This window comes from Vigna angularis, chromosome 4 (assembly GCF_016808095.1).
Source record: "Vigna angularis cultivar LongXiaoDou No.4 chromosome 4, ASM1680809v1, whole genome shotgun sequence".
Taxonomy (NCBI): domain Eukaryota; kingdom Viridiplantae; phylum Streptophyta; class Magnoliopsida; order Fabales; family Fabaceae; genus Vigna; species Vigna angularis.
Genome location: NC_068973.1, coordinates 39,587,571 through 39,605,708, shown reverse-complemented (window position 1 = coordinate 39,605,708; position 18,138 = coordinate 39,587,571). Strand labels below are relative to the sequence as shown.

General features: G+C 36.6%; 2 protein-coding genes across 5 annotated transcripts; both read left to right on the top strand.

Moving 5' to 3' along the window:
• The first annotated feature begins 1,765 nt into the window (after nt 1–1,765).
• On the top strand, nt 1,766–7,043 carry LOC108343502 (mitogen-activated protein kinase kinase kinase 5). 2 transcript variants are annotated; one of them, XM_052876023.1, is made up of 12 exons: nt 1,766–2,373; nt 2,465–2,595; nt 3,057–3,579; nt 3,829–3,916; nt 3,999–4,061; nt 4,146–4,309; nt 4,736–4,811; nt 5,013–5,072; nt 5,159–5,284; nt 5,792–6,013; nt 6,357–6,463; nt 6,580–7,043. In XM_052876023.1, the coding sequence occupies exons 1-12, from the start codon at nt 2,078–2,080 to the stop codon at nt 6,749–6,751; spliced, it is 2,028 nt and encodes a 675-aa protein (XP_052731983.1). In that variant the 5' UTR covers nt 1,766–2,077; the 3' UTR covers nt 6,752–7,043. The 2 variants fall into 2 exon arrangements, with proteins under 2 accessions (XP_052731983.1, XP_017437313.1); XM_017581824.2 differs by having other exon boundaries at nt 1,767–2,373; nt 2,462–2,595.
• Nucleotides 7,044–7,644: 601 nt separating this feature from the next.
• Nucleotides 7,645–17,848, top strand: LOC108343060 (uncharacterized). 3 transcript variants are annotated; one of them, XM_017581103.2, is made up of 16 exons: nt 7,645–7,991; nt 8,117–8,380; nt 8,486–8,583; nt 8,819–8,981; nt 9,075–9,185; nt 9,548–10,570; nt 10,654–10,803; nt 10,882–10,981; nt 11,124–11,218; nt 12,006–12,197; nt 12,306–12,362; nt 12,512–12,583; nt 12,738–12,836; nt 13,136–13,267; nt 13,390–13,563; nt 17,386–17,848. In XM_017581103.2, the coding sequence occupies exons 1-16, from the start codon at nt 7,875–7,877 to the stop codon at nt 17,542–17,544; spliced, it is 3,006 nt and encodes a 1,001-aa protein (XP_017436592.2). In that variant the 5' UTR covers nt 7,645–7,874; the 3' UTR covers nt 17,545–17,848. The 3 variants fall into 3 exon arrangements, with proteins under 3 accessions (XP_017436592.2, XP_017436593.2, XP_052731982.1); XM_017581104.2 differs by lacking the exons at nt 7,645–7,991; nt 8,117–8,380 and having other exon boundaries at nt 8,484–8,583; nt 8,819–8,973; XM_052876022.1 differs by lacking the exons at nt 7,645–7,991; nt 8,117–8,380 and having other exon boundaries at nt 8,850–8,973.
• Nucleotides 17,849–18,138: the final 290 nt, after the last annotated feature.

Here is an 18,138-nt window from a genome sequence, read left to right as displayed (position 1 = left end):
TATCCCAAGTCTCACTTTCTTTCTTTCCAGATTCTCACCCCCTTCAACTCTCACCGGATCCGTTTCTTCTCATCTCCCAATTCTTACTTCTCTTCTCCATATCCGTTTGGTTCTTCTTCATATTTTTGTCTCCATATCTGTTTGGTTTCGTGGTGCGGTGGTGTGACTTTTCATGGTGCGGCGATGCAAAGTGTTTGGGGTGATCATTCGGCGGTGCAGCGGTTCCAAACAATAATGAATTTTTTATGAGTAACAATAATGAATATTTTATGACTAACATCATAAAAAATAATTTTATTGACATTGATAAAAAATTCTAAATGACAATGGAAACATATATCATTAATGTTGGTAAAAAAATGATTGCAAAATAAATATGAAAATTAACCACAATCGATTGTTAACATGAGAGAAATATTCATTATTGTTACTAAGATGTGTTAAAGTATCTGTGTCTCAATTTCAAAACGATAGTGAAATAAAAAAATGAAAAATATATACATGAATTAATTAAAAAATTTTCAAAAGTTCAAAATTCTTACTATTTAATTATAATTTAAAATTTTCTAAATTTAAATGATCAAATTCCTCTCTTATAGTTTTAAAATTTCAATATTTTAATTTTTATTTAAATGATTATATAAAATGTTTCAAGCTTTTTATAAAATTAACTATCCTCCACAATATTTTTTCTGATGCATTACAACATATATTTCTTCTTCATGTATCAACATTTTTTTATGTGAGATTGTATAACTCTTCGTACAATTGATGTAGGTAAGATAAACAATCAGAAAGTTCAAAAAATACAACAATGAAAAGAAGCATAAAAAACAGAGAGAGACAGAAGAAAATGAAACATGAAAACATGAGTCCACCATTAAAATGATTGTATTGTTTGGGTGATGAGATCGAAGAGAAAAAGAAATAGTATAACTGCCAATAACAAATGCTTGTTGATTAACCATAAGCGAGACTATCACATTCATGTAAGAGATTTGAGTTGGTAGAAGTTAAAAAATATTAATCCTAAAAATAAAATTATACTAAAGGGTAAAACAGGAATAAGAAGATGGAGGGAGAGATAAAACAGGAATGGGAAGATGGAAGAACATGAAATGGTGGTCGATGGAGCAACACCCTTCTTACACTTGTTGAAAATTCTATACGGGCAATAGTTCTTTAACAATTTCTACAAGAACAATATATTTTGCCTAATATATTTCAATACATAATAAAAAAATTTATAAGTATTAAATTAAACCCAATAAAAATGCAAAAACTTGCTTTTATTGCCCTCTGTGTTTCGTTAGCTTTAATATAATAAAAATAGTTTAAGAAACTAAAATAAAATTATAAGACTAAAAAGGCAAAAAATAAAATAAAATCAGATGAGAAAATAGAAGTTAAATTTTAACAAACTAAAACTTTCAACAAGTTGAAAAGTATTGTCAAATACGTTTCATAAAAGATATACTCATTTGAATTTATGCTTGTCACCATTAGAGAATGAAAAGATAAATACAATTAAATCACGTGAATAAAAAAAAAGAGAGTATAAACTAAAACACTCAAAGGGCTAAAAATAAAAATAAAAATGCATGTGATTAATATGTAATGAGAGAAAAAACATTTAAAGGGTGGATATTTGGATCTGAAATTAGAAAACGTGAGCCAAGTGCGTTTGCTTGGCGGTTTCTAAGGGTTCGAATGGAGATAAGTTTTGAAAGGTGTGGTGGTGTTTGAGTTTAGTTTAGACGTGAAAGCCAAAGTCAAGAGGCAAGACACGACTCACTCGCGTTGCTCTCTTCAATTTCCTTTATTTTGTTTAACAGACAAAACCATTAATTTAATCCAAAGTCAGAAGTGTTGACCAAAATATTCGCCATTCAACTGAAGAGCCAATTTGAATTGGAAAATAGGGCAAGCAAAGAAGCAGCGTAGGTGTTTCCTTCCACGGGCGCTTCTTCTCGCTTTGCTTTTTTGCACACCAACTTACCAAAACGCTAAACGCAAAAGCACCACTCTCACATGACGACCTTCTTCTTCTTCTTCTTCTTCTTTTTCTTCTCAAACAATGAGCAACGCCAACTGTAACAAGCCTTCTTCTCCCCAACCTACGATTAAACAACGTAGGCTCACTCGACAGGGGAGGCTCCGATACCTCAGTGACAAAGACGCTGGTCTGCATTCCACCACTTCTCTACCCGCTTCTCCTCTTCCCTCTTTCAAGTCCGGTTCAGCTTCTGACCACTGGTCTTCCTCTGCGGTTCCGCAACCGCTTCCGCGTCCCGACTCCCCGTTGACTCGTCGATACGATCATCATCAACTCGGATCGCCCCCTTTCGAACAGCCTGGCTTCGCTTTTCGCAGGTAAACCATCGCTGCTGTTCCTACTACGGGGTCAAACGTCTTGTGTTGGATTCTGAATCGTTTGCGATTGATTTTTTTTTTGTTTCAGAAGGTCGGTGGATCATGATGCGGTGAGAAGTATAAGGTCTACCAGCAATTTGGGTAGACCTTCTTTTGATCCAGTGGCTTCAAATGCCAAACACGATTTAAGAGTGAACATTCCACCTGCAAGAGTGTTGGCAGGTGAATTCTCCGTTCTTCATGGATAAGACGAAATTAATTGCTAGGAATTCACTCTCTGGTGAAACTTATCGACTTACTATATAGTTGGAATTCCTATTTGATCTTGAACTATATAATAATTTCATCTATTAATACACTTTATATATATATATATATATATATATATATATATATATATATATTTCTATTATCGACTTAAGTTTATAAATAATTGTTCAACGTTGTGTCTCATTTTTAATAAATTTTAAATTTTAATTATAGAGAATGTATTAAAGAATATGAATAACAACCTTCTCATGTATGATCGAGGAGCAACATATGTCCGTGTTTTTGGTTTTGTGTTATGTAAAGATTAATCAGGGCTGTGTACACACGGTGGTTCTAAATGTCACCCGGGATTAAGTATTAAATGTAGGAGATGTTTTAGTTTTTACACTTCTCGTTTTCTGTTGTTGTGGCAGGCAATACCAGTTCATGTAAAGATCACATAGAACGCTCTCAAGATAATGACTCTGAAAATGTTTCCGACTTCAGATTGCATTTTTCGGCCAAGAGTGCCCCCAACAGCATATTCTCCAGCCCTGTTACTAGTCCACGTAGATCCAGCAATGTAGATTTCTATGATCCTTCCATCATTTTTCATCAAGATTTTAATGACATTTTGAGAGTGTCACCGGTTAAAACTGCTCAGAGTCCAGACCGGACTCCTCTGCGCAGCCCAGGGAGCCTCCTCAATCCAGAGGGAAGTCAGAGTCAGCTTCATAAACATAGCTCAAGAGTGTTGCCTGAAAATAATCATGTTGATGCACATCCACTGCCCCTTCCTCCTAGAGCGTCACCACCACCAGCACAGTCATCTCCCCAGCATCAACCAAGTATCGTGCACCTCACCGTAGATAATTCGCCTTCAATGAAAGGTCAATGGCAGAAAGGAAAACTTATAGGGCGGGGATCATATGGATCTGTTTATCACGCAACCAACTTGTATGTCCTTCATCTTTACTTTCGTTGCCTTCATGGGAGCTTTTAAATTGTCGTCAGGATAAAATCATGATTTCATCTGTTATGGAAAATTGCTGATAAATGCAATGAAAGAGGCTGCAACTGCGGTCACAGAAACCCCAAAAGCCTCGATTTTTGTATGACTGTGGACTGTATTTTAAAACCTTGCTGTTATCTGGTTTACACTTTACCTTCCCGTAGATACTCACGTGCATTCCTGTTGCGTCACAGAGAGACTGGAGCCTCGTGTGCAATGAAGGAGGTGGAAATGTTCCCTGATGATCCTAAATCTGCTGACTGCATAAAGCAACTCGAACAGGTTCTCCCCCAACGTGTTTTAATTATACATTTTCAAATAGGCTGGTGTTGAGCCTGTTGTTCTGAATGGTCTCATGTTTCAGGAAATTAGAATTCTCCGTCAATTACACCATCCCAACATTGTGCAGTACTATGGAAGTGAATTAGTGAGTTACTATTGCCTCTTGTTTTAACTTTTTAACTTTGTTGCTGCCAATAACATGAAATTTGTGAAATATCTTGGTTTTCAGGATGGCGATCGACTGTACATATATATGGAGTATGTTCATCCTGGATCACTTGATAAGTTTATGCATGACCATTGTGGAGCTATGACAGAATCTGTAGTTCGCAACTTCACAAGACATATTCTCTCTGGATTGGCATACTTGCACAGTACCAAGACTATTCACAGGTAACAACTTTTGGTGACGAATTATTTTACCTCGTTCTAGTTCTCTAAATGTTGTATCTCTATGTACTATATACCAACAACATCTGATGAACTAGTTGATTCCAGCTAAAATCGTATCTCACACAAAAAAAAAGTTCTTATGGAATTTGTTCTTGATATGGTAAAAGTTTATTTTTTTAATTTTTATTTTTTTAATTTTATTTTTGGTGTTTATACTGATGATCAACTTAATTAAGTACTTATTTAATAAACTTTTCTCACATGAGGTCATATACCATATAGTGGTGAAACTTACTGGAATAAGCAAAAAATTTAATAAATTAACCCCAATAAACTAATTAAAGTAAGTTAAAAAGAACTTATGCGGGTCTTACATAAGTTTAGATAAGCTCTTCCTGATTGCTATTGCCGTTCTTGATTCTGTAGGGATATCAAAGGTGCAAACTTGTTGGTCGATGCAACGGGCATGGTTAAACTTGCGGATTTCGGGGTTTCAAAAATTGTGAGTTTTGAAATTTTGATCTTCTGTTACTTTTATTTAAGTATAGACTATTCGTGTGTATCATCTGATTATTTTCTCATTTACAAGTGTTAACGTGACACAATGAGTTTATCAGTTATCTTTGATGGCAGTAATACTTATTTTGTTTTATTAGTTTCCTTTTCTGCTGGTCTAGTAATTTGAACAATCTGCTCCTTTCAGCTGACAGAGAAATCATATGAACTTTCATTGAAGGGTAGTCCCTACTGGATGGCTCCCGAGGTAATTTATTACTTATATTATCTATGGAGATTTAGATGGGTAATGAGTAATGACATGCCACTTTTTTTTGTAATTTGTTGATAAAGCTCATGAAGGCTGCCATAAAGAAAGAATCCAGTCCTGACGTTGCCATGGCCATTGATATATGGAGCTTAGGGTGCACTATCATCGAAATGCTGACAGGAAAACCTCCTTGGAGGGAATACGAAGGGGTTAGCACCTTATTCAAAAGAAATACTAATGCTATGCACTGCATTCTGCTTGGATTTTTTTTGTCCTTTTTGCAGGGGAGTTCTTTTTCGATTTTCGGAATCTTAAAATCACAAGTTTAAAATGATCTTTTCAAAATACATTCTCTGGAAACTAACATTCTCACCAACTATTTTAATAACGTTTCTCATTAAAATATGTCCATGGAGGAGGGAAAATTCATGATACGCGTATGTGAAAGTTTAGGCATATGAAACATTGCCTATCTCTTCGAGAGATATTTTAGGCATGCCAAAATCACCTATAGCTTTCCTAGACCAGGAAAACCTGATTCCTAAGTACCCCTTTAAATTGAACCATGTACCGTTTCTGTTGTTCTAAGTGTTAATTTATGGCTAAGCAAAGCATTTGAATATCCTGGCATTCTTGATATTCCTATTCATGGCATTGGTATACTTGTGTTTGGTTACCATGAGAATTTAGTGACCTGGTTATTTTCTGTGCACTAGCCGCAAGCCATGTTCAAGGTACTGCACAAATCCCCAAAAATACCAGAAAATTTGTCATCAGATGGACAGGATTTCCTTCAGCAGTGCTTCAGAAGGAATCCGGCAGATCGACCATCGGCAGCACTGCTTCTTACTCATGCCTTTGTACAAAATTTGCACGATCAAGATGCTCTTCTTCATTCACAAGGCCAAAGCTGTCCCAGAGGAGACCCTGGATCTGGAGTAAGTGCTAATTATATCCGAACTCCTTAATAATCTACCTATGTCAAGGTCCAAGGAGATCGATCGATCATTATGAATTATAAACCAACCACTTCTTTGAGTTTCTAGGGGTTGAGCTGCCGATATGGTAGAATAGATTTTGGTATGATCTAGAATGTCAGTGCTTCTATCCAATATTTGCATGCAGTTGGATTTTTCAATTACCGAAAAGAAAGTTAATAAACAAAACAGTTATAAAGAGATTTATCCAGACTGGAATCATTATAGTCTCATATCATATAATAACTTTTCCGATGTAAGACATGGTTTGCTTATTAGTTGGCCTACTGTTTTTTCTCTGCAGGATGATTCAAGTAGACATAGTCCTGCTAACAGTTCAAGAAGTAATAATCGGGGAGTGCCAGCTTCCATTGGCGCACGGTTTTTGCATAAAATTCAAAATTTAATAGGGTATGTTTTTGGTAATATGCTCTTGGTATTTGACAGTATGATAAATGTTAAATTTGGTAATATGCTCCCGGATACCTCTTTGGCATAATTCTCTTTGTTGTTTTTGTATTTGACAGTGACACTTCGAAAAAATATGACAGCGAGGAATCTGATCATGTCACTTCTTCTCGTAACTCTCCCTGCTCAATGACAGAAGTAAACAGTCCTAAATCTAGTGCCCTCAATTACATGGCCAATTCCAGCAACATACCTCTCACCACCGTTATGAGAATCATCAGGCACATTTGAAGCCTGTCACAGCTAAGATTTGATTGAAAGTTAGAAGGACAACTATCATATATATATATATATATATATATATATATATATATATATAATTAGAAGCTAGGGGTCCTCAGTGATATTGAAAAACATATCAAGCAGGTTTGGTAAAAGCAATGGGAAGTTCACATTCCTTGGAAGTTGCTATTGTGTATATAATGACTAGATTAGGTTAGTTGAACCAATTCCCACGCGTGAAATTCATATGTAAATTTAATTTATTAATAATATTTCCGGAATAACTCTTTTTTTGGTTTTACATTTAAGAGTACAATTTGCTTTAAATACTTCCCAGATCTTTATCATTGCTTGTACATGTGAGTACTGTTTTATTATTAAAAGTTCTTTGTTTTATTATTAAAAGCGCTCTATGTTAGACGCTAATTTTCTTAAATTTGTACACAAATCTTTCTTTTATTTTCAAAAAATTATTTGTAACATTTTATCATTACAAATGCACTCTGTTCAATTTAAAATATTAAACTTACATCCGTTAATAAGGTGATTGTTATAATGATAAAATAGTATAAGCGTAATTTGAGAACATAATCTAACAGTAATATCTTTCTTTATAAGATTTTTTTAACTAATTTATACCTTTCAAGAAAATTAGTTAAAAATAATAAATTCATTTTAAAATTATTCTTACACATTTAAAGCTAAAGTGCGAAGTTCTTGATAAAAATTTAGTTTTATATTCTCAAATTCGATTAAAAGAATTTTTATTTTAAATATTTAATTAAAGATATTTCAAAAAATAGTTAATACATTATTCAATTATGAAAAGTCTCGTCAAGAAAGAAAAACAATTTTCTGAAAAGGGTTTTATGAATACGAAAGATTCATATGGACTGAAGATTTACTCTATATTGGCCCATTGGTAACGCAAACCCAATTGATACCCGTGTTCTCCCCGGCGTTAGTCACGTCCGCCATTATCATTTGAAATCTATGTTTGATTTCGATCTCCACACTCTTCACTTTCCTTTCTTTCTTTCATTTTCTTCTTTTATTGTTCTTCTTCTTGCTGCCCACCAATCGGAGCAAAGTGAGTGCCCATGAAAGTTGGCCACTGATTCAACAGATAAAAATGGGTGCAGAGTCACAAATTCCACGAAGCTTAATCCACAGAATCTACGCTCCCTTGGCTAACGAATTTCATTTTGCACCACCGGTCTCTTCATCCAGAACAAATGAACTCGAACTTGTATGTTTCTCTCTTTCTCTCTTATAGTCATCCTCGATTCCACTCTTGAATTCAATTTGCATCCTCATTTAATAAATGCGGCAATTCAACTGTGTTTCTGCATCTAATTGTTAAATTGACGAAAGGTTCGAGGTGTTCTACGAATCCTGCAAGGGTTTTCTGGTCCCCTGTTCTCTTGGGATAAAAGTGCAAACAGTTTCCGTGCAAAGAGCGGTGTTTACGTCAGCCATCTCTCACAGAAAAGTCTCCACTCTATTCTCAACCAGTTTATCCACGCCGCTACGTGTCTCCAATCCGTGGCGATTACACTCGATAAAATTGAATCTGCAGTGCCAAAGTCTCCCCCTACTCTGAACGCGTTCGCGTCCTCTGCTTCAGCGTGCCTTCAGGTTTCTTTCTATTGCTTATAGGATATGATCCAACTTTGTACGCGCTATTCTCTCTAGAATTTTCTCTGCTCTGTTTTTAAATCAGGTTTGCTTGATGTTGCGTAGCGGTTACGGAATCTTGCCTTGAAGGAGGAAACGTCCTCGAGCAATGCAGATGGAATAACCACTCCAACCTTGTTAGGATTGACCAATTCCTTATCGAGGTTTTTGCTTTCTTTAAAATCTAAACTAGAACAGAGTTATGATTATGTTTGTATGCAGACTAGTTGGTTTCCAACTATTCGTGTATTGGCTTGTTAGAATTTGATTTTAGGAAAGTCACTTTTTACATTCGGAATTTTCTCAAATTGTTCTTTTTGAAATGCATCTCTTGAAATGTAGGTTGTTTTGGTCATTGTGAGTTTGTGATAGTATCTAATGGTCCTTTGCTGAATTCAGTCTTTGCTCAGGGGCTGAATTTCTATTTCAGGTAGTGCATGAGGCCATTCCTGCTGTATACTTTGAGTTTGGTGTCTCTGTACCAGCAGCAGAACTCACTGTTCACGTGCTTGACTATCTTCATAAGAAGCTTGATGAAATGTGTCTGGTACAAGGTGGTGAGGTCGTGACTAATGTTTTGTGCTGTACATCATGTATTTTCTGAACATTGTTCTTGGTTCAGGATGATAAACTTTAGAATCTATCCTAATCACAGGAGGAAGCTAACCAGATGATGCTTTATATGTATGTTGGAAGCTTGTTGCCGTATATTGAGGGTCTTGATTCCTGGCTTTTTGAAGGAATTCTTGATGATCCTTTTGGTGAGGTAATGGTTATTGAAATTCTCATTCTTCTGGGATAAAGAAGTTCTTTCTAATGTTGTGCCAAAGAGTGTTATGGAAATAACTCATGTTATCTTGTTTATCTTTAACTTAGAAATACAATGTGTTTTCCGTTGGTGCAAGAATTGCTAATGAATGTCTTTCTGTCCTCTAGCACTCTTCAAGTCATCAAGTGGTTATGATGGATTTTCTTTGCCTGTCACTCACTTAATCTTTAGGCACAAAAAGAAAAAATCAGCCTAAAGCTCCCTCCTGATTGCACTATTGCAAGCTTTTCCAAGTATGAAATAAGTTAATCTAAACATATACTAAAATATTGCATTGATTGTGCCATTTCCCTTTTCAGATGTTCTTTTTCACTAATAAAGAAGTCTCAGTTGATGAGGCTGAGTTCTGGGAGAAGAGTTATTTATTAAGAATACTACAGCATAGCAAGTTAAGTTCAGAATTCTCTTCCACAAATTATGGCAATGATTCAACCACAGCATCAGATGACAAGGAAATGGACAGGAGGGATTCCATCTCTTTGTCTGGTACAATCAAAGGAAAAGAACCAAGCATCAGAGACCGTCCAGCTTGTCCCTTTTTTATTAACGACTTAGCCAAATCAATAATTTCTGCTGGAAAATCTTTGCAGCTTATGCGCTATGTACCTAATTCCTCAGTGAATTGTAGCAAAGAAAGTAATTATGAGGTTGAAAGTGCCAAATGTTTAAACTATGGTTTATATCCTACTCAGAGAATGGCTGGGCTAACCTTGCCGGAAATTTTTTCTGTATCACTAGTTGGACTTCTTGGTCATGGTGACCATGTCTGTAAGTACTTTTGGCAAGAGAACTGGTACGATATTGTAACTGTTTCTTTGCATGCATCGTATGTAAATGAGGAAAAAATAGATAACGACAATAGTGAAAAATTAACTGCTCCACCTTATTCAGAGAAGACTTGGTATAAGTTCTTGATTGATACATTATTTCAGAAAAGATCAGCTGACTTAAAGCTAAAATATGAACACATAAATAATGACACATTAGAGCTGAGAGGGGCTAAAGTTATTGAAGATGAAGTGCTTCTCTTGGGGTCATACATGGAAAATCCAGTTATAACAGTATGTCGAGAAAATCTCGGAAAGAATGGGAATGCCTTGAAAGCATTGAATTTATCTCGAAAATTCAGCTTGCCTTCATTAAATGATGAGAGTTTAAGAAGAGCTATATTTGGTGCAGAAAGTACTGGATTTTCTGATAGTGAAGGAACAAACTATACTTTTGGCTTTCACTTTGGTGAATCTGAATACCTTCATTCACAGGATGACAGAAAGCTGTTAGAAATGTTATTTCCTTTTCCCACTATTTTACCTCCATTTCAGGTATTTATACTCGGTAGTCTGAGTAGCTTTAGATTTGGATGCAGTACTTTGGTATATTGAACAGATATTTGATTTGAAAACAGGATGAGGTTCCTGTGTCAGAGCTCTTACCTTTCCAGAAAAACAGCAGTCTTATTTCTAGAGTTCTTCGATGGATGCAAAGTGACCTAAGAACTACTCCGCTTCCTCTTGTTATTATGCAGTACTGTCTAACCGTCTACATTCAGAAACAGGTGGATTGAATTAAAACATTTGTCATTCAAGATTTAAGAGTATAACAATATATAATTGCTATATTTTTAATAGGACAGGTGGATTATATTGGAGTGAATATGCTGTTAAAGTTGATGAATGAATGGAGATTGATGGATGAGCTCGCAGTGTTGAGAGCTATATATTTGTTAGGTTCAGGTATTTGCGTATCATTTAAATTGTTCTCATACTTTTTTATATAATATATTGTTCTTGAATTTGTGTTTTATCACATTAAGCAGGATTGGTGTGGAGTCACCTAGGTTTCTTTGTTTCCTGTGCTGATTTGTTTCTTGTGCAGGTGATTTGCTGCAACACTTTTTGACCGTAATGTTCAATAAGTTAGACAAGGGCGAAGCATGGGATGATGATTTTGAATTAAACACAATATTGCAGGTAAATTTACTTGATTTTATTAAATTTAGAGTTCATCTAACTTGCTGCGATCTATTATTAAAGTTAGACTAGGATATTGGTTAGATTCTAATTTATTACATTAATTTATGTTTTGAATTTGTGGAATGGGTTTTCATTTAAATGCTTGATAAGTCACAGAATTTGTAAGATCTCTGGCTAATTCATTCTACAAAGAGGACCTTAGCACCCTATCTATGTGTGACTAATTTCATGATATGGGGTTTTTTAATGACTGTATCTGTTCCTCATGCATTGTTTATTTGTCTGTAGATATAAATCAGAAATTCTTCTGATTTTTTGACTTTATTTGTTATAACCATATAAACTTCCTTGCATGGTATCTACTGGTTTCGAATTTATTGCAGTGCCATCATTTCTAATTCTAGATTCCAATTCTACCTACCATACAGGAATTGAACCACTGTAAAAACCATTCTCATCTGTAATGGTTTTATTGTGGAGTTTTTGTATAAAGCCCATTTTGTTATTGGTATTTTTGAGGTATATTGAATCAATGGAAAAATGATTGGACATGAAGTTGTCTCACAAAACATCAAACTAAATGCTTTGAACAAAAATGGTCGGGCTGTTAAATCATGACTTCTACCTCCTATATTGGTTTGGCAAATTGGTAGTGAATAAAGGATAGAGTTCATGAGATATGGCTATTGTATATACATGCCATGATAAATTAAGGAATCTTTATATGGCTTCTTTTTTTATACTATTTTTTTGTTCATAATCTATCTATGCTTATCAACTACAGGAGTCAATCAGAAATTCTTCTGATTGTATGCTGTTAAGTGCTCCAGATTCATTGGTAGTGACGATAACCAAAAATAGTGTTGACAATGATGAGCAAGCTAGTACAAGTGGTACTGCTTTGAACGCTCCTCGTCAAAGTCATGTCAATAGCTTTGGAATTAATGGCCTTGATATGCTCAAATTCACGTATAAGGTCCGTCTTAGTCAGTTGATTTTCCCTTTTTGACTGAATTCCTATTTAAGAATATGTGGTTCCTTACAAAAGAAAATAAAAGGTATATTGTAAATTTGGAATTGGCAGGTCCCTTGGCCTCTTGAACTCATTGCAAATACAGAGGCAATTAAGAAGTACAACCAGGTGTCGGGCTTGCTTTTGGGAGTTTTTATCATTTTTCCTTTTGCCCTTTTAATTATTTTCATCGTTCAGATTATGATTTATTTTCCTAATATTTGGTTGGTCTTTTGTACTAACGTTTTCTACTTTTAATTTAAATAAATGTCTGGTAGGTAATGCGGTTCTTGTTAAAGGTCAAGCGTGCAAAATTCGTATTAGATAAAGTGCGGAGATGGATGTGGAAGGTACTTCCATACGTTATTCCCCGTTTCTCATCAGAGGAGCATGTCCTCCCTCGACTATATCTTTCTTGGAATAAACTTCGCTATCTAGTTTTGTATTTTGTTAAATTCTAGACATTTACCGAAAGGTTTTCGAAACTTCAATCACCACCTGCAGGGTAGGGGATCTGCTACAAACTACAGAAAGCATCATTGGTTAGTGGAGCAGAAACTCCTTCATTTTGTGGATGCTTTTCACCAATATGTGATGGATCGGGTAAGCACACTGCACTAAGATAATTATAAAAGTAATTGCTGCGAGAAGATTTTCCTGCAAAACGTACTATGTGCATAGGACATTATTAATTGGCAATTTGGCATTGAACACAAATAATGGTAGGGCCTGCTAGCCTACGAATAGAATGGCTAGATTAATTGCTTTTAATGCCTTCTAATTCCTTTTATGATAATAACACAATGTGATCTTCCCATCCAGTATACACTCTTTCTTGCATGGTTCTGCATCTTGTGAAGGTAACCTGAGCATTTTTATCTGTCACCACAATTTCTATGCAGGTATATCACAGTGCATGGCTTGAACTATGTGAGGGTATGGGTGCAGCAAAATCTCTGGATGAAGTCATTGAAGTCCATGAGACTTACATGTTATCAATTCAACGGCAATGCTTTGTGGTTCCTGATAAGCTGGTGATTTATCATATCTCTTAATTTTAGTGTTTTTGTTCTCTTTTCATTATGTTCTGACTAGAGTATTTATAAATTACTATGGAGCGAGCTTCAATAGTCTTTGCATTCGATCTTGCATTCAGGGGGCTCTTATTGCTAGCCGCATCAACAGCATCCTTGGCTTAGCTTTAGACTTTTATAACATACAGCAGACATTAAGTGGTGGTGGAGCTGCTTCTGCCATCAAAGCAAGGTGTGAGATGGAAGTGGACCGGATAGAGAAACAGTTTGATGATTGCATTGCTTTCTTACTTCGGGTATTCTTCTAAAGTACTTATTTTAACTCTGCCGCTACTGAGTGACTGCCAGTTCTATTTGGCCATGCTGAAAATAATTGGTTCTTTATACTATGACTAAAATATATATAGCCAGCATTTTTTTACTCATGCAGGTGTTTATGCAAATATTAAAGAGAAACTAGGCACATAAGAAGTATATGAATCTATGATATGCGTATTGGTTTAAAAAAAGTATAAAACATAATAGATATTCAATTGCAATTGTGCAAATCCAAATTGAAATCATATATTTTTTACGTTGTCGAAGTAAAACTATAAATAATTGTCATCATAAATTACTTTCTATAATTACGTATAGAAATAACACTATCAATCTCATTGCTTTTTTAAAATAGTTCATAAGGAGAACAATTTCTCTGTTTGGTTTACAAAGAGACAATATGTCTATATTACACATACTTGTATATTTCTTTAGTTTTATTGGATATAAATGCTTGAAAATATTGGACACTTCACCAACATGTATGGGTGAAGTATTCAAAACTGTGGTATCTGATACGTGAAACAACTAAGAGTATCTGTACATTGTATGTTTGAATACTTTATAGACACGAATCATAGAAATATTTTAGAGTATTGATATCAGATACATGAAGCAAATTGAAGTATTGGTGCTTCATAACAAAATGCTTACTCAGTTGTGTGCTTGCTATTGAGTGTCAAAAGAAAGTTGCAATGATATTATAATCTATGATATGCTCTATAACTAACAGGCAGTTAAGAATGTGTTAGGATATAGAGTAAGGGGAAAGGGGATTGGGGTAGAAGGGAGAGGAAGGTATAAATAGATTGACTGTATAGTTAGAAGGGACTTTTGATGAATTGATTTGTTGACAGGTATTGACCTGTGACGAGGGTTAAGCCTCGGTTTCCATTCTGTACAGTGATTCTTACTGTGAATAGAATTCAGTTTCCTTCTTTCTGTGTCTTTTTCTGGGAGGAAGAGAGTTCGTGATTAGGTTCCCCATTTAGGAACCTATCAATTGGTCCGACCTGCCGGATATTCGCTTGGGAGGGGACTGATAGATCAAGAAGTAATCAAGAAAGGGTGGAGGCATGGAAGGAAGAAACGATACCGTGGAGAGGAGGACCAGCGAACTGAAAATGAACATGGCAGCAATACGCCAAGATTACGCAGCAATACGCCAAGATTTGCAAGAAATTATGAAAAGGTTGAGTGGGCGAACCAGCAACCAGGAGGGCCAACAGTCGGACGACATCCAAGCCTCCGTCAACGAGAACAAAAGGAGGCAAGAGGAGGAAGTGGGAGAGGCAAGGGGTGAACGCCATGAAGGGCAACCCAGTTGGAGGACAAGGGTAGAATTACCCACTTTCGAAGGGTTTGATCCTATGGGATGGATTGCTAGGGCGGAGACAATTTTTGAGACCCAGGGGGTGATAGAGGAAGAAAAAGTGCGCCGGACATACAGTAGCATGGAGGGAAGTGCTGGGTATTGGATCCAAGCCTGGAAGGCTAAAGCCAAGAATCCTTCTTGGGAAGGACTGAAGAAAGCTATGGTGATAAGGTTTGGAACAATTGTTGAGCGTTTGTTGAAACAGACGGGGACGGTAGACGAGTATGTACGAGACTTCAAGAAATTGGCAGGACAAACGAAGAGGGTACCGGACGAGCAGCTGTCAGGATATTTTCTGGCGGGATTGCAAGAGGACATTCGGAACCAAGTCCAACCGTATGACTCGCAGGAAGTGATGGTAGCGAAGCGGATCTCAAGGGATGTGGAGGCTGGGTTGCAAGAACCGATACGCAACAAGGTGCGTCTTCTCGATCCTCAAGAATTGATGGCCGCGATGCCAATCGCACGGGATGGGGAGGAACTTAACGGAGGAGCGAAGACCGGAGGAGGAGGAATGGGAAGAAACCTGACGAATTGGAGTAGACCGAGCGGGGTGGCGTCGCGGGTTGAACCCAGTCGACAAACCTAGAACCGAACGAGGCAAGCGGAGCATAGTGGGTCGGTGCGCAAGGAGGTGACACAGGCGAGCGGGCTTGCGAAGTCAAACTTCGATAACAGAGGGAGAAATTCTGGGAATTTACCCTACTCACCGTTTGCGAAACGTAGGAAGGAGGAAAGTTGTTTCAGGTGTGGAGGGGCTTTCGGCCCAGGTCATCAATGCCCAGAAAGAAGTTTGAGGATGTTGATGATGGTTGAGGACGAGGAGGAAGATGGAACAGAGGCAGAGACAGAGTTGGCTCAGATGCAGATGAAGCTTTCTGCGTTTTCTGCTGGGGGCCTGACGCAACCCAAAAAGATGAAATTGCAAGGAGAAATTGAGGGAAAACGAGTTTTAATTTTGATGGACAGTGGCGCGTCCCATAAATTCGGTCTCTTATTTCGACCACCACCCAAACCCCCAGACTTGAAGTTGCAGGTATCGATAGAAGCAATTGAAAATCACATGCCACAAGTTATGGTAATTGATGAGATTGGTACAAAACATGAAGCAATGGCTGCAAGCACAATTGCACAACGTGGGATTCAGTTTATTGCCACTGCTAATGGAATCCCAATTGAAAATGATGATGTAAAAAGTAGTGAAACTTTTGAGTGCAGGTAGTAGCAGCGGGTTCCTTCCTATGATCAGACCATATCACAATGCCATCGGCTCAATCTTCCCGATTCCAACCTTGAGGACAAGGTTGTTCTGCAGGGGGTGTATTGTTAGGATATAGAGTAAGGGGAAAGGGGATTAGGGTAGAAGGGAGAGGACGGTATAAATAGATTGACTGTATAGTTAGAAGGGACTTTTGATGAATTGATTTGTTGACAGGTATTGACCTGTGACGAGGGTTAAGCCTCGGTTTCCATTCTGTACAGTGATTCTTACTGTGAATAGAATTCAATTTCCTTCTTTCTGTGTCTTTTTCTGGGAGGAAGAGAGTTCGTGATAAGGTTCCCCATTTAGGAACCTATCAGAATGTTTATCTTATATTAGCGGTAACGATGTCTTCAAGTCAGGGGGATAATGATTTGGGCCTGGCCCATAGAAGTTCAAGTTAGATGAGTTGATTTGATCCGTGATAGCAGTGATTTGAGGTAGAAAAACTAAGAACGGATATAGATATTTCCTTATTATTAAAAAAGTATTTACCGAAGAATTTGTTCTTTGAAAGAACATAATTGCGTTATTTAATCTCCGTGACCGACTCCACCTAGAAGGAAAAGGCTTTGGTGGCTTTTTTTTTGCCCTCAAAATACAGTGCTTGTGGAAAAGAACATCATTGAGTAATCATGGTTGACTACCCAATCAAACATAGTTTAGTTTAGTTCTTGATTTGATATGCAACCATTTATTTTCTTGAATTTTCTCGCAACTAACCTCTCCTTACAACATAACCACACTAAAATGAGGTGAGGAATGATTGATGTATATGCTATTTCAATATTTTTTAATAAAATAGTAATTCTATTACAAAATAATGACATGTTTTGTCATGGAAAGTGAATATTCCATATATTTTTAATATAAAAAAATGGAAGGTACATCATTACGAATCAAAATGTAACACGATTGTATCATATACAGCTGAGGAATGACTATCCTAATATTTGATTGATAGCATTTTACTCATTTACCTATCGCATATTCCAAGTAAATTTTTGTTTGCATTTAAGACCGCTTGGCATGCTGAGATTCGATCAGTATCAGAATCTGGTCGTTCCTCGTACCTTTACCTTTCATTTCCCCTCCCCCATCTTCCGGAAAAGAAAAGGTGAATATCTTTGAGTACTTATATAACTCGTACCCTGGATTTTTCAGGTTTTATCATTCAAATTAAATGTGGGGCACTTCCCTCATCTGGCTGATTTGGTGACCAGAATCAACTACAACTATTTCTACATGTCTGCTAATGGAAATTTGATGACTTCCTCCAGTTCTGGAAGTGTTACTTCAAGGTTGGGGAAGCCTCCTGGGTAGAACTTTTTGATCTTAAGGTGGATTGTCAACTTTTATCTGAATATGAGAAAAATTCTGCGTCTGCTTTCATGTTGTAAGTATTTTTAGAATATCCTCCATTTGCTAGATCTTTGTGCTTTAGTGACGGGGAATTGAAAGCTGCTGTAACCCGTTATGCCTGTAGTGTACATAGGAAGATATAATTTCTGTCGTTGTTGTCTGTCAGTCACGTAGGATCAACTACTTTTTTGTGTAAGCCTGAGTTGGGTGGGTTATGAAGTTCCCAATAGTGAAAATGTTATTGGCCATTATAATCTTCAACGCATACTTTGTGCCCTAGATAGGTCCCTCAATTCTTCCCAGCGCATGTCTCACCATTCTTTTTTGCCTTCTCCATCGTCCCGATGTCCTTTTCTAATTATCTTTATCTTACCCCTTAGAAGCTAACACTAAGGTCCTTTTCTAATCCTGTTTTTTTATTTCTGCATTACACTTATTTGTTATTTATTTTTTAACTGCTTCACTAATTTAACAATCCAACCATATTGGTGTTCAAAATGTCTATGCCAATGTATCAACAAGACCAACTTCTATTGAGTCAGACGCTACAATCAC